The sequence below is a fragment of the Meriones unguiculatus genome, chromosome 3 (assembly GCF_030254825.1).
Source record: "Meriones unguiculatus strain TT.TT164.6M chromosome 3, Bangor_MerUng_6.1, whole genome shotgun sequence".
Lineage (NCBI taxonomy): Eukaryota > Metazoa > Chordata > Mammalia > Rodentia > Muridae > Meriones > Meriones unguiculatus.
Window position 1 is genome coordinate 188,791,046 of NC_083351.1, and position 16,121 is coordinate 188,807,166.

General features: G+C 42.4%; 1 protein-coding gene across 12 annotated transcripts in view; it reads right to left on the reverse strand.

Moving 5' to 3' along the window:
* Positions 1 to 16,121, reverse strand: part of Cdk5rap2 (CDK5 regulatory subunit associated protein 2) — a 190,066-nt gene that overhangs the window by 78,258 nt on the left and 95,687 nt on the right. For 10 of the 12 annotated variants that reach the window (XM_060381219.1, XM_060381224.1, XM_060381222.1 and 7 more), the window contains 4 exons: positions 10,290 to 10,387; positions 5,276 to 5,406; positions 3,739 to 3,848; positions 1,236 to 1,364 (listed from right to left, as the gene is read on the reverse strand). In XM_060381219.1, the coding sequence (XP_060237202.1) occupies positions 1,236 to 1,364; positions 3,739 to 3,848; positions 5,276 to 5,406; positions 10,290 to 10,387 (468 nt within the window). The remainder of the gene's footprint in view (positions 1 to 1,235; positions 1,365 to 3,738; positions 3,849 to 5,275; positions 5,407 to 10,289; positions 10,388 to 16,121) is intronic. The other 2 variants (XM_060381226.1, XM_060381215.1) reach the window with 1 other exon arrangement.

Sequence of the window (16,121 nt, forward strand, 5' to 3'; positions counted from 1 at the left end):
TCTTTGCCATCTCACCTCACCCTGTTTCCCTTTCCTCCCTCAGTTCCAAATTATAGCCATCTTTCCATGCAGATCTTCCCATCTCATTCTGAGGGAAGCCAAGGGAACTGTGCTATAAAGGAAAAGGCTTTTCGCAGGGAACATCAAATTGAAGTGCAATCTGACAAATGACTCAAATCTGAATCGGCTGGTATTAAGATCTTAGAGTGGGCAGAGGAAAAGGCCTCTGTTCTCTAAAGGACATAATGGGACATTTAACAGATTTTTTTCAAAGGGCAAATGAACAAACAAAACGGCATTTACAGCTCAAATGGAGCTGGTGAAGAAGGAGCTGCTTATTAAACACACGGCCTCAGAGGAAGTAAGCTGGGAGACTTGTTTCTCCCATAAGTGGCCAGCCATTGCTCTTGGTTTTCAAAATTATCTGGAGCCCTGGAGTCCAAGATCAATAATAATCAGTGTCTCAAAGAAAGCAGACGGCCAAAGCGCAGCATAAATATAGTACCTCTGAGCAGTTCCCACTGGGAAGGTGGGAAGAGACAGCACATAAACCTCTCCCAGGGAAATGATGTGGCCACAGATGTGAGGCCTGTATGTACCTGTGCTCCAGGCTGAATTAAGACGAGTCCACCCAGGAAAACCCCAGGTTTGAACTCATTTTGAGGGACTCATGCACTCACAGTGAGAATAACCCTGACTTCAGAAATGATGCTAATGCACATATGGAGCCAGGTTCTTTCAAAGGAGAAATGGGCTGGCCAAGCCTGGAGGAAGGCAATGTCTCTCTCCCCAGCATGGCCCTAGGGTCCTTCCCTGTACAACATGGTTAAAAACACAGGAAAAGAGAGACAAATGTCAGCAGTAACACCTGGAAGTAATCAGGGTGAGAGGCAAGGCGGGTGGGTAGACATCTTCCTTTAAGTATGGACCCTCCAAGACTGCAGCCACACTATCTGGAGCCATGGCCATGCTCATCCAGATGTGCCATCTGCAGCAAATACGCAGAGTTAGGCCACAGTAATGGCATCACAGGGTACCAAACACATCCGATAAGACATGACCTGAGTTGGAGAAAGCCTGTGGACAGAACCAATGATCATCTGGGCCCTCAAAACTCTACCACAACAAACAGAATTTCAAAGACCTTCCTCAGACAGTCTTTAAAAAATGGGGGAAGGGTTGGAAGGGAGGTATCTCTTCAATTAGCACATGACAACAAGAACATTTCTTCTTACCTCTGCTTGTTTTGTTGACTCAAGTCTGTCATTTCCCTGAAAACACATGGAAGAGAGATCAAAAATTGTTTTCTTCAGGTGCTGGTTGTCTGTGTGTAGGTCCTTCACAAGCTGTATGAGGTCACTGACCTGCAGTAAGAGCAAAAAGATACAGGTTTCACTTTAAGGCAAAGGAGTACAACTTGTGGAAAGGCTACCTGAGCTATCCCAGCTTTTGTGTCTACAGACAAGGTTGGAATAACATAGGTCTCTAGAATGAGAACTCACCATGATCACAACCACAGCACACAAAGGCATTTGGTTAATGGCAGCTAACATTTTTCTGTCTTTTAACATAGCATTCTGAAGGAAAAATTTCCCAGAGCTTAAGTTTCTCCAACTATGTCAGAGCTTCCTTAAGAGCAGAAACCTCTTTCTCTATATACACAGTGTAGAAGAAATTTAATTCAAAACATAGCTGCTCTGGCAAAGACATTCTGCCTTTGGTCTGTGTGATCCGGCTGAAACATAGAAGTGCCTTTAATCCAAAGAGACAGAGGCAAGCAGATCTCTGAGTTCAAGGCCAGTCTGGCATAGATAGAGCAAGTTTCAGGTAAAGAAAAGCTTAGGTCCAGGTATGGTGGTACATGCCTTTAATCCCAGCACTCAGGAGACAGAGCCATGCAGTTCTCTGATTCTAGTCAGTTCTGTTCAGTCAGTTCGGTTGAGTCAGTTAGCTGAGAGGCAGTGCACTGAAGTTGAGTTCGTGACAGTTCACTTCGTGGAATTCAGAGGCACTTTTACCAGGAGAGTTTTACAGAGACAGGTTGAAGAGAGAACAATCTAGACACAGGTAAAGACAGAATGAGCCAGAGAATGAGAATGAGCCAGAAGATTAAAACAGATTGTTAGAGTTAGTTTGAGGCCAAGCATAGCAATTCAGTCAGAAGCTGAGAGAAGTCAGATTGAATCAGTCACATAGGAGAAGAGTTTGAGCCAGAACAGCTGATTGAACCAGCCAGAGTTAGAAAGAACTAGAAAGGGCGAGTTTATTCAATAGTAAGTCTCAGAGGGTTGAAAGCATTCTAAGCCTAGAGTAGACTGTATAGAGGCTAGAAGCTTCCAGGCCTAGGCCTACATTAACAGACGGAGGCAGTAAGCCTCCAAGATGACAATTAGACAGGTAACTAGAGGATACTCTTACAACCCAGATAGCAATATCAGTCATAATGAATTGTCCTTAATAAAGCAATAACCCCTGTGAGCTTTAGTCAATCATTTCCTGCAGAACTCCTGAGGCTGTCTTATAATGAGGAAAGAAGTTCACTGTTATAGCTGCCACAGCTGGGGCACATCTGGAAAACTGCATAAGATATAGCAAGAGTCAAAGCACCAAGATGGGCTAGAACAGCAGACACCACAAAAGATAGCACAGGGTACCCAGGCTCAGTCCAGCACTTCAGTTTTTGCTAGACCAAATGCAGAGGCAATTGAGCAGACTCACTTTGTTTTCTATAAACTCCAAATGCCAGTGTATGATAATTTTTCAAAAGGTTCTTAACCTTCAAAGAAAATAAAAAAATTCTACCTTGTTTATGCATGTAGATGTACAAGACACAAAACAGAAATAAAAACCAGATCCATGGACTGAAAAGATAACCAGTCATCAAAGTGTCTGTCACACAAGTATGAGGATCTGAATTCAGATACCCAGCACCCACATAAAAGCCAGGTGCATGGAAGCACTTGCTTAAGTATAGTGCTATTGGTGAGGAGACAGGTAAAGTCTTAGATCTAGCTATCTAGCCAATCTAGTCAAATTTCATGAGTTCCATATTCAGTGAAAGACTGTTTTAAACACTACGGTGGAAAGTGATAGAGGAAGACACCCAATACCAATAACCACTTTGGCATACACGTGAGCACACACACACACTCAAAATACCTATTCTTAGCAATGGTCCTTTGAAACATTATGTCACTATAACCATATCACAGATGTACAGACTAAAAACCTCACATTTCAAAAAAGATGCAATGATCAGACTTGAAACTATATTTGTTCAAATCTATCAGCTCCTACTAAATGTGCCAGAAATAAAGATAATAGGAAGAAATAAACATAATAGGAAGACTACATTTAAGAGGCTCACACTTAAGACATCTAGATATGTGTACCCAAACAGTTACCAATCAGTAGTATTGGTATGGGAATAGTATGGGAGGGTTATCAAGCAGGATTAGGTACAAAGAAATGAATGAGCCAAGGGAAAGTGACTTGTTCATTGTGTGGGGCCAGCCAAACACTTTCTCAGGAAAGTGAGCCTGGGATAGGGTCTCCAGCCCCAACACAAAAGTCTATCCTGGGAAGCACTGCCAGCACCATGCACACGAGGAGCCATGCAGCAATGCAGAAAAGACAATGCAGGCAGGAGAGGGCAGGGGCTTGAGAACTGCACACCTCTGAGATCAGGAACCAAAGAGACAAGAACAATCCTGAAAAGTAAACAGGTCAGGTCAATACCTTTTTCTTGAGTTCTTCTTGAGAAAAATGCTCCACTTGAAACTGATTGTGCTCTTCAAGGCAAATACTTAGATATGATGTTTGATCACTATAAAATGAAAACGGTTCTTCTGCACAAAAATTAAAATAGAAAGTGGGGCAGGGGAGGGAAGAAAGACTATTAGAAACAGATCCTTCCAACGCCCCCCCCCATGCCTTCAACCTAAAGCAATTGCAAGAGGCTGAGGTGGGGGAGCTGAAGCACACACAAGGGGTTAAAACATGACCCTCAGAGCAAAAGTAATTTTGCCTGCTCTACAGGCTGATGTCTCAATGTGTGGTTTCTTCTGGTCTGTAGGCTGTCCCTGCAGCCAATACTGAATTATAAGTTGCCTACCAGGTGCTTTACCTGGAAACCGCTCGCAATGGCACAAGACTTCAGTTCAATTAGAGTAGTTCTGCTTAGGGATGAATACACAAGAATAGATAAGACCCTGAACAAATTTCAGAGTACATGAAACAGTGGCTGAAGTACTTTTTTGGCCACAGAGCATACACCAAAAAAAAAAAAAAAAAAAAAAAAAAAAAACAAAAAACAAAAAACAAAACAAAACAAAACAAAAACCCATCTGCCAAGAATGGGTTCAAAGAGTCTCTTTTACTTGTGTGTCAGGTTCTGCTTCTCATGATACACATCACATTCTAATAGTGTGAAAAGAAGCAGAGCCAGGCAACAATCACTGAGTGAGGTATCACCACAAATAGAATTTTGTTTAATCTATATGGCATTGCTGCTGTTCCTAGAACAGAGTGGTGGACCTTCAAGCAGTATATCCTGGGTCAGATGAGGCAAATCAATGACCCCAAGTTCAGCCCAGCCCAGCTCAGCTCAGCTCATTTCCTTCATCTATTCAGCAAAGTTAACACCTTCTCTGCCCGATTGGATGACTGTGATGGGCAGAGATGAAAAGGCAAGAGCCTACAGCCCTGAACCTTATACACAGAGTGGGCTCAAGAAAAGTCAACCCACCGCAGCAACAAGCAGTTTTAACCATACATGCCAAGCACTGGGCTGGAGATGCAGAAAGGGACAAGACACCAGCCAGACTATAAGGATGCTAGTGTGCAGCAAAGCAGAGGGCCCAGATGCACTGTGATGAGTACTTCTGTGCTATCCCATGGACCCTGGTGCTACTGCCCTCCCTACATGAATCTAAAACAGCAATCTCTTTCCATGTCTATGTGGTCCTGCTAATGCATCTAGGGCAAAAAAAAGTGCACTCAATGAGGACTGATTACAAGTCAAAGGGGGTTTCTAATGGCTCAGGTTATCTGGAGCTAGAGTAGCAAATGCTTCACATAGGCAGGCAGGAGACAACCAGGCTATAGACCCACTACAGAATTAACAAACTTTAATGGGCCCTTCTGGCCAGGCAAATGCAGACTCACTCACCACAGAGGATCCTGTGACCATACTACCTCCTGGTCTAGGGTTCCTTCTAGTTCAACTAAGACACCTCATGGGACATACCCAAAGGATATAAAAAGGGGCCTTTACCTTCCCGCCTCCGAATTTCACATAGCTGCTCCTGCAGGGCCTTCTGCAGATTCCGATAGGCAAGCACATCCTGTTCCAGCTGCTTCCTCAGGGCAAGAACCTCTTTCAGCTCAGCCTGCAGTTCACTGACACTTGGTAAAACAAGACACCAAAAATTATAAAACAGACTGATTTGTGCCTTAAGATGCAAAGCTCAGAAAAGCTGTAGGTTTTATGTCACTTGTACTTTTTTTCTGATTATAAAAGCAAATGTGTTTATTACAAAAAAAGGTAAATACAAAAGTATACAGAAAATAAAAATTGCTATGATGCCCCCACTGATCATCACGTGGTATCTCTCCTAAATCTTTTTCTCCACAAGTGTTTCTACACAGTCTACATGCCACTAGGTGTCCACGGCAGAACTGTATTCTTGTTTAAACATTCCCCCACATTTGTGAAAGTTTCTAGCAACATGTTTAATGAGCACATAGTATCACATAGGTAACTGTTCTCCATTTATTTGAACTCACTCCTTACTAGTGTCAACTCTACACACAGCAGGTGGAAAGAATCTAATTCTCCAGAATGGTCCATTACTTGGAATAATGCCTTTAGAAGGCTTTGTGTACAAGAAGAGGCTCTCTCACCCTGCACCCAGGCATCAGAAGAGGGATCAGAATTCTGCCAATTCAAAGCCAACAGAACTCTATTGTAGTAACTCAACCAAATATTAAAATGCACAATATGAATGGATTTTTCTGAAAGAGGAGGTGTTGAGTTTCACATGGGGGTTAACACAGTACAAGAAGCCCAGAACTCAGGGAGGCCATGTAAGGGCCATGCCTCCAAGAGCTGCATTAACCACAATGAACTCTTCCTAAAGAAGTTCCTCCAGTGATGAGCATGTTCAGTACTCTCTAATACCGCAGCCACTAGCTAATGTGCCTACTCACCACCTGAAATGGGGCTTAATGTACCAAGGAACTGAATGTTTAATGTTATTAAATTGAAAGTAAGTTTAAGTTTAAGTAATCACATAGCTAATGTCTATTCTACTAGATGGTGCAGATCCAGAGAGGCTTTGGACTTATATCCATGTGCAAGTGCCACACAACCTGAAAGACTCACACTCAGCTCTTAGAGGAGCATGGAGAGCCAGATGACACCTTAGCAACAGATATATTCCCCCTCAAGCTGAGCCTACTGTGTAGTTTAAGATTTGGGTTATTTTCTTAAGAATACCCAGCAACACAGTAGATCAAAGCACAGGAGTATTTTTAAAGCAAATCAGAAAGTTTCCTTCTTAAACACTAAGAAATATATTACTCTCTTCTGATGTCTGACATACAGTTCCCTGACAGGATTCATCACGGCCCTCTAACTTTCTGTAAATGTATAAATATATGGATTTTCCTAGGGAAAAGGATCATAAGTTTTTATCAGATTCTCCTGGAGTGGTTAGGAGTTGTTGCTGGGCTTCTGTGTGAAACAGACTCAAGCCCCACTTCCTCTCCAGCTCTGTCCATGAAAACATACACATAAACAACATACACTAGAGGAAATAAACCATTCTGTCTACTTTCCTCTGCTTATGTGTTGAGGATGGTTCATTGTGAAGCAGTCTTCATGCAAGAGAAGGGCTTACAAAAAACTTGTACCTACTTCCATGTCAAAATCATCATAAGGATCAATTTGTTTGGCTGATGGAAACTCTTCCATAGGTGTCATAGCACAGCACAGGCTTGCATATAGCCTGCTGCCAAGACATTTAATCAGGAAAGCAAAGGAAAGAGTTTCAGGGAAGCTCCTACCATTTGCCTATGGCAGGCTACCCACTGCATCAATGCTTCCATTTTCTAACAAGGTGAAAAGTGCACAGCTGATGTTTCAGATCTATCACTTATGTTTTCCCAATTCCAGAGTCTCTATATTTTGTGAGGAAGCAGAAGAACAAAGTGTTTTCTGTTTTTTTTTTTTTTTTTTTTTTTTTTTTGCTCAGAGAAAAACAATGTGCTCAGAGAAAACCTTCTTGGAACAGGGTGGCAAAGGGGATGGGCAGGAACAGAAATACAAAGTACAAAAAAGGACAGTGTCACTAACTAGCTCTACAGCCTAAGCCACTCCACTAAGCTGTCTCAGCTATAAAATGAGATAAATACAACTTTCATTTTAGTTAATTTTGGGGCTTAAGTGAGATGTTGCACAAGAAAGCTTAGTATGCACTCAGCAAACATCATTTCCCCCTTCTTCATCTGACAAGCCAAAAATTTTGGTTCTTGGGAATTATAATAGGGATTCTCATATAGAGAGGATTTTGCAGCCATACACGGCATTTGACAATATCTGGAGACATTTGTAGTTGCCATAACTATACTGGGACAGTGTGGTACCAGCTTGCAGCCAGAACTAGGGATATTACTAATATCCTATAATACATAGAATAGCTCCTGTGACCTGCAAACACCATACTGCTGAGGCTGAGCAAGAACTGAACTCACCCTCTGGTAGAGAGTGCATCAACAAAGGACTCAGTACAGAAGCCTCTAAAGAAGGTCTAATCATTGATCACAGTAATATGGAACTAAAACACCAACTTCTGAGTACTTCCAAGCTAAAGTGACCAGGCTCATGGTAGCTATCCCTTCCTTTCTCACTTTAATCACAAGTACATCTTTACAGGTCACCCCCTTTACTACATTTCCAGAGTGAGCAGTGTTAAAACTGCAAAGAGGGATTCAACTGGCTCTCATATACAGTTTTTTCCTCTGCATCGAGGTCAGATGATCTAAAATCCCATAGCTATGTATATGCATTCTGGGACAGGGAGGGAGACTGGGCTTTGATCTGTTATTACTAATAAATCAAGTAAGTGTTTCTGTTTACTGAGAGCTTAGTAACAAGACAGGCAGCATTAAAATTTAAATAGTATCAGCCCCTATCTCTCAGTTACTTTTCTATTGTTGAGCTGAGATGCTATGACTAAGATAGCATATAGGAGAAAGAGTTTATTGTGGCTTAGAGTTTCAGAGAAAGGGAGTCCATAATCATTATGGCAGGAACATGGCAGCAGGCACAAAGGCATGGCACTGGGTCAGTGCTTAGAGTTTACATCTTGATATACAAGCATGGCACAGAGCTAACTAAGAATAGTGTGAGCTTTTGAAACCTCAAAGTCCACATGTAGTGATGTACCTTCTAATCCTTCTCAAACAATTCCAGCAACAGGGACCAAGTATTCGAATACGCAAACTCATTATTCAAACCATTACATCTTAACTAAGAATATTATCTAGGCTGGAAGACAGGAAGTAGAGAAGTAGATAGAGAAGTAGACAGCTAAGTAGATTTGGAGCTAGGTAAGCTCCCTATGGACAGGATAAAAGATGGGTGGGATGAAAAGGAAGAGGGTGAGGGAGGGAGGAAGGGGGTTTAGTAGGAAAGCAATGTAAGAAGGGAGGCAGGTCAGTCCATCTCCACATTACAAACACACATACTCAGGGTGAGAGATGAACTCACAAGCTCAGGCTTGCTAGGTGCTGGAGCTGGGATATGGACCCATGCCTGAGGATGAATATGAAACCTTTTAAGCATCCTTGTTCGTTAGCGGCAGCCCTGACCCTCTCTAGTCTCATCCATGTTTTTAGTCGTTATGAAACTAGGAGCCATTCAGATGCTAAGAGGGCTCGAGAGCTACTAAACCCCTTCTGGGCCCCCTTAAAGGTTCTCTGGGCCGAGAATCTACTCTGGATCCTGTCAGAGATGCCATACAATGAAAGCAAAATTTGTTCTCTCCCCCTTGAGCTTCCCCGCCTGACTCCATGCCCTCCTCACAGTGAAATGGCCAGGCTTCCTAAGATGTCCACACCTAGTTTCATCAGCATGTTTTCTGCCTTCTTTAAACTCATTTCAGATCTGAAGTCTAGAAATTACCTCACAATCCATAGGATTAGTGCTAGGGAAGGGGCATTCCAAAACAGAGCTTTCCCCCAGCACCTGTCCTGACAGCCCTGAGGAACTGGTTCCTGCAGATAATTCTGTCCTGAGAGAAGGGGAGGGAGCACACAGAGACAACTGACTTGAGGACCTGACGGACTTCCTGACAAAGTAACACTTGGGCCAATTCTAAAGTAGTGGTATGAGACAGAGCAGGGAAACACTGGGCCTTTGAGGCAGGAAGCGGCAGAGGCAAGTGCACACAGCCCAGGGAACACTGAAGAGCCCAGTGTGGCAAGAGCAAAAAGGAAAGGTGAAGGAAAAGGGAGGCTCATGTTTTTAACTATGGAAGTTTCAGGATATATTCAGAAAAAGGCCAACTAAAGTAACGAGTCCCTCTCCCACCTCTCCACACCGCAGACCAATAATCAGGAAGCTGTGCCCAATCTTGTTCCATCACAATCATCACCCACTTCTGTCTCTCTGCTAGTCTGAAATGAATACTAGACACCATTGTCTTTCAACTATAACTACCCAGAGTAAAGTCAGATCATTTGCAATGTGCAGAGGTCAGAACAGGCCACTTGCCTGGGGACACAGAGCTAGAGCTATGGGAAGGACACCAGGAATACCACTGGCCACAGCTGGTTCTTCTCACCACCCTTAAATGATATCAAATCATTTCAGCACATGAGTCACTCCAAGACATGGCAATGTGGCCAGGTCCCAGGGCTCTGCCAACACCGGTATGACCCTGGACAAATCACCTAATATTTCTAGGTTTCAAGAGATCACATGCAATAGGAAAAACATTATTTTCCTCATAGAACAGCTGTAAGGAATGTCTAGGAGAAGACACATGGAACAACTTCCTATGTACAAAATGAAGAACTGAAACTCTGAGCAAATACCCTGTCTTAATGCTAATTTTGTTGTTCTAATCAGGCAATTCTTGATAGAAAATAGATATATCTGACCATTCAAGGAGCAGCTCACCAGCTAACTATTTTGAAGGCTTGCTATGTCTAATGGGGCTCAGAAACTTGAAGTACTAAGCAGGAAGTTGGTGTGGCTGTGATGTCTGAAGAGAAACACTTACCTGTCTGTGTCCTGCAAAGTCTTTGCCAAATGGGTATAGATGCTCCTGTCTGTCTTTAAGTTCCCAGTCAGCTCTTCATAGTCTGATTGTTGCTTTTCCTGGAAATTACAATGGGCATCTGACATTAGGGGCAGAAGCCAAGGAATATGCTTTGCCATTATGCAAAGATATGTGGCTAGCTCTGGATTTTTAAAACCACAGACTGTAGGCTCTGAGCCAGACCTGGGCTCAGGCCACAGTCACACAGCACCACCTTCAGGAGGAGAGGGGAATGGCAGTCTGCAGAGTGCCCAAAGGCCCATGAAGGGTGGTGCTATTGGGAGGTGGTAAAAGCTTTGAGACATGAGGTCTGATGGGAGGTCCTCAGATCACTGAGGGTATACCCTTAAGAGGAACTATAGGACCCCTTCTTTTAGCTCTTTTGCTTCCTAGGCCAGAAGTGAGTTAGTTCTTCTACCGGTTGTTCTTTTTATTGCCTTCCCAACACAACTCATCAACCCAGGTCTGCATTGCAACCTCCAAAACTAAGCTAAAACATTGCTTTTTCCAGCCTCCAAAACTATAAGCTAACATATCCCTTTTCCCTTTTTTAGTTAATGATCTTATGTGTTTCATTATAGTAGCATAAAGCTAAGTACAACTCAACATAAAGTAGAGAGCCATGCTCCCAATACTCAAAAGATGTTTGTGAAATATCTCAAAGCCACCTGACTCACCCATCACCCCCTCAGATCTACTGCCTCTGATTCATGACACTCTAAGCAATGTCTTGCCACACCTGCTGTTGCTCCACAGAAAAACTCACAAACTAAAACCTAGCAAGACCTAAAACAAAGGACATACAGGAGGGCAGAAGAGGTCAACTGAGGAACATCCAGAACAGAGTGATGACAGAGGCTGGACTGGACCACTGCTAAGTATCAGTACAGCCATGGGAAAGCAGATTGCCAACCCCATGAGGCTTAGCACCTCTATTACAAAATGGGGAACAGTTTTGTGGATCAGCATTCACAAACATGAATTAGCCTTCAAGTTCAAATTCTGGTGCAGCCACTTAGCATTTAGAGATTTAGAAACGTTCCTTATTAATAGCTTGGGCATTCCTTCCTAAAAAAACAATCAACGATGACTAACACCTAGTGGAAACAGCAGACTAAGATAAATTATGTTAAGGAAGCAGGGAGATCTGTAGAAAAAGCTAACCCCAGTACCGAACAGAAGAAATCAAAGACAAGAAAATGTGTCAACATCATTATGTTGTGCCAGAAAACACATGCTTTAAGATCTGAGCAAAGCTTTGATCACCTCCCCTTGAAGGGGGAGCAGCCTTACCAGGCCACAGAAGATGACAATGCAGCCACTCTTGATGAGATTTGACAGACTAAGATCAGAAGGAAGGAGAGGAGGACCTCCCCTATCAGTAGACTTGGGGTGGGGCATGCGTGAAGAAGGGGAAGGGAGGTGGAACCAAGGGGAGGAGGGAGGGGCTTATGGGGGGATACAAAGTGAATAAAGTGAAATTATAAAATAAAATTAAATTAAAAAAAAAAAAGATCTGAGCAAAGACTGCTAGGGCCTCTGCAAGAAGGGGGAAATAGAGGCCATCAAACAGTTTCAGTTATACAAGTCCCAGAGAGGTAGTACTCAGCACGATGACCAAGGTAAACAAGGCAGATTTTGAAGATGCTCTTAAAAAAAAAAAAAAAAAGGAAAAAAAGGTAATACTGCAAGGTGATGAATATGATCTTGATAACAGTGATTATTTCACATTGGTTATCAAAATATTGAACTGCATACCGTAACTGTGTGTGTGTGTTACTAGTTCTAAAGGACTGAATCCAGGGAATTGTAAGCAAGCAGGTGACACTTAACTATATACCACCTGCCCAAACTTGATGGTGATTATAACCCAACAAAGCTAATAAAGGATTAAGAAAAAAACCTAAATAATGAGAAGCTGTCTAGAAGTTGCAAAGGCCATTTTCTAAAAGTTCTTGTTAGCCAAACATGGGACAGTTTGAACATCAAAATAATTATATTAAGATAGGAATTCACAAAACCCAAAATTGATACAAATGAATACATAAAAAGAGGCTTTTCTTTATAGTAAAATGGCAATTAATACATGTGGGAAGGATGATGAAATTGGAAAACATGACCATTTGGCAACCATCACAGTAGTAAGCACTTCAGTCAACAGACATAAAAGGATGCTAAAACTAGAGGGTGAGTCTTTTTAAGATAAGGTTGTTTATAGACTCAAAACACTACCCTCAAACTCTATCTTATTACAGAGGGGAAAAAAAAAAAACACTGGATAGTCTGAAGCTCTGAAGACATGGTCTTTGTGAATTTATCAACGCCAGCACAGCTAAACTAAACACAGGACTGTGTAGCATAAAGCAGGGCAGTATGAATACAACATCACAACCGATACTGCCACAAAAGATGCACTAACTAAATCAAATTACCAAACACACAACACACAGTCCCACATGAACAGCACATAACTGCTCTAAACATTTCAAAGAACCAAGGTCATAAGACTGAAGAATCAAGACTGGAAATCTAAAGATGGCATACCAAACTGGACCTTCATGCAAAGCATGACTGAGAAGAATACATGAACTCTGAATAAGCCTAAGAATTAGAAGACAGAAAGTAGTGTATGTTCATTTCCTGCTGTGGTAGCTAGAGGAGCTAGAGGAATGCCTGCTTATAGGATTCAGGGCTTCATTTTGGTAACTTTCAGACCTCTCAGAAAAGGTAAACTGTTTTATTCTTATGGACCTTGTATGAATTTCAAATTATCTCAATAATATATGTTAAAATGACTGAGGTAATGTATACAGCCTACCTGCAGTATGCAACCAGAAGCAGGTACTGTCCAAAAGCTAAGAAGAATATCCAGTTCCTGAAAAAGTGAAGGCTGCTAATCACAGACATTCTTCCCAACCTTACTAACATAGAGTGTGGGAGCTGGCTAATAAGATCGAAGTCTGGCATTTCCAGATAGACTCTGAGCTAAGTACATGAAAATGGGACTCCCTTTCTCAGCTGCGTTCCCTATCCACTTGATCTGGGGAACCCCATATCTCCTAAGTAGCTTCACATAGCCCTCAGAGAGGTTACAAGCTGAACCCTTTCAGGATAAGAAACCAGTTCAACAAGCAATTGGGAATTCCAGGAAATACCCACCCTAAGATAATAAGATGTCCTGATGTCATGGCTTTCAACCAATGACCTTTAAGTGTACTTTGTGTGAGTTCTTGCCACAGCCATAGAATAATTAAGTACTGTTTTCCTCCTCTTATGATAGGGCAGTTTTGTCACATGTAAATCAAGTATCCCTGGAACCCCCTCAAAACTCCTCCCACTGCCCAAAGGTTGTAAGTCCCTGATTTAGGAAATAAATGCTCCCTCACTTCTGGGGAAGGAAGGGCTCCTTGAAGAATAGTTGCTAAATGCCTGAGCTTGGCTGCCTGCCCAGGGCTTAGCTGCCAACCAGTCAACCACCTTGCAGTCACCTGTATGCAGAATTGCCTCTCACCGGACCTGCCTTCCAGTAGGTTTCGGGCTTTTACCTGCACACCTGCCACTAATACAGAAGCTTAACTGAAGGGCTGTAACACTGCAGTATCATCACAGGTTTCAGAATGTCGAAGCTTCCACTGCCCTCTGGTACCAGCAATCATATTTTACATGAACTAACTGTAATGGAAAACCTCCCCTGGTTAGACAGGGAGTCTGGCCTAGTGCACAGGCCTCGTCCTGAGCGAGCTAATAGTTCCTGAAACAGAACCTTTTATTCCAGGGATTCCTCTGTTCCTGTCCAGGACCTGGTCAGCAGTAGAAACACGCATGTAATCTCCCATTCAGCAGCAGGAAACAAAGTACAGCAGTGGCACCCTGCAACAGCCCACTCTACTGCCGGACACAGAAGGACAATATAAGATACACAAATGTGACCAGAAAATACAGTTGGACGTTCAGTTCTCTAACCTCTAACATAAACCACCATTTTCTTCTACTGTAGTTGCCACAAGCCACATGAGCATTAAGCTCATGACTGCCAGCTAAGGAATGTTAAATATTTAACTTAAATAAAGCCAAAACTATTTCAGAACATTTATTCTTCTTACCACTTCAAAGCTACTGTGGTCAGTATTGGCACCACTAAATTTTGTTATTTAAATACATTAAATAAAATTATCATTTCTATAGAAAAATTTCATACTTTGATAACCAAATTTCAAAATACTGGTTAATTTCATAAACAAATGCATGTATAAATTCTGTGCATTTAAACATTTTTTTTTCTAGAGCATAGGTCTTTGGCTTTAGCTGGACTGCTAAAGTAATGCAGTAGGAAAAGGTTAAGCACCCTAACCTGGGAGAACAGGGCTATCCTTGCAGCCTCAGTAGCTCATCAACCCTAGGCTATGTATTCAAGGTTGGAACAATAAGCCACCAAGCTAGGCATGAGATGCTAGTCACCAAGGCAGATATGCAGAACTTCTGCAAATCATGTCACAGACTTCTGGCTCAGGTATTCCTAAATGCTTCTGCATACAACAGTGCCTCATGGGGTTCTCTCAGCTCTTGTCTGCACGTTAGTTTCTGACGGGACATTAAGACAAAGAAAGCCATCAAGTCTTTGGTGTCCTCATTGTTTCTTGTCTCACTGTATACCATTTCTGCCTGTCCTGTTAGCACCTAATGCTGACATTATAAAGTCTTGCTATACTAAATGCACTCAAAGGAGTCTCTCGCTGAATCTGAATACAGCGCAGTTGTAGAGGTGATACCCTTCCCCCAATTCTAGACATGAAGACACAGGGAGGGCAATCATGCCCAACATTGGGATCATTAGGGATGATATGATATGGACTCTAAGTCTCTATTCCTCAGCCCATCCATAATCACCTCAAGAGGTTTTAAAAAAAAAAAGTAAATGAATGAATCAATGAGTGGTGTCTGGCATGGAGTGGACACTTGGTGTCAGCCGTAAGTACCATCTCAATGCTCTGCAGCTGTGCTAGGTACTCCATAAAAATCCCATGGAGTTATAATATATGGGGCACTATAACAATCCTTCCACTGTTCAGTTGTAATTTGAGTCCACTTAACTGATAATCAATAAAGTTGGGATATGTACTTGTATGTGAACTCAAAGTTAACCCAGAAGGTCTAGGAAATAGAGTAAAAATTTATAGAGATATGGAATCCTAGTGGAGAGACAGAATCTCAGTAGGTCAGGCTCTGGGCGACTGGGAAGGGTACAACCATGTCAAGGCCCCAATGCCTAATCCAGCTCCCCTCTCCTCTTCTTGCTGGCAACATCAGCCCTTCACCAGGGTTCTCAGGCTACCACACTCCTTAGTTTCAATCTCCATTCCTGTTTTCTACCTTCCATCCCAGGGATCTAAAAAATGTGTCCCCAAGTCTCAAAGACACTCTGAGACTTCAGAAATAGAGAAACATTGCTTGCCGTACTCCAGTGCACTCCACAGATAGGATCTTCCTAATCTCAAAGGAAACCCTCTCTAACCAAGAAATATGCCCTCCTCTGACCCTGAAGCATCTGTCCACTTTCACCCAGAGCTTTTGTGCCAACCACCTGTTCAGTCTGAGCAATGCATAAAGCAGTTATCCTAAACCAGGCCTGGTGTCTGGCACAAATCAAGTCCTGCCATAAACACTCGCTGAACTGATGATTAAATAGGTAAGAGGAGAACACAGGAACTGATATGAATCTTAAGAGCAGATATTCCTGTGGATATTTTGCATAATGGAAGTCAGAGTGAGTCAATGTCTTCCTAGAAGCAAATT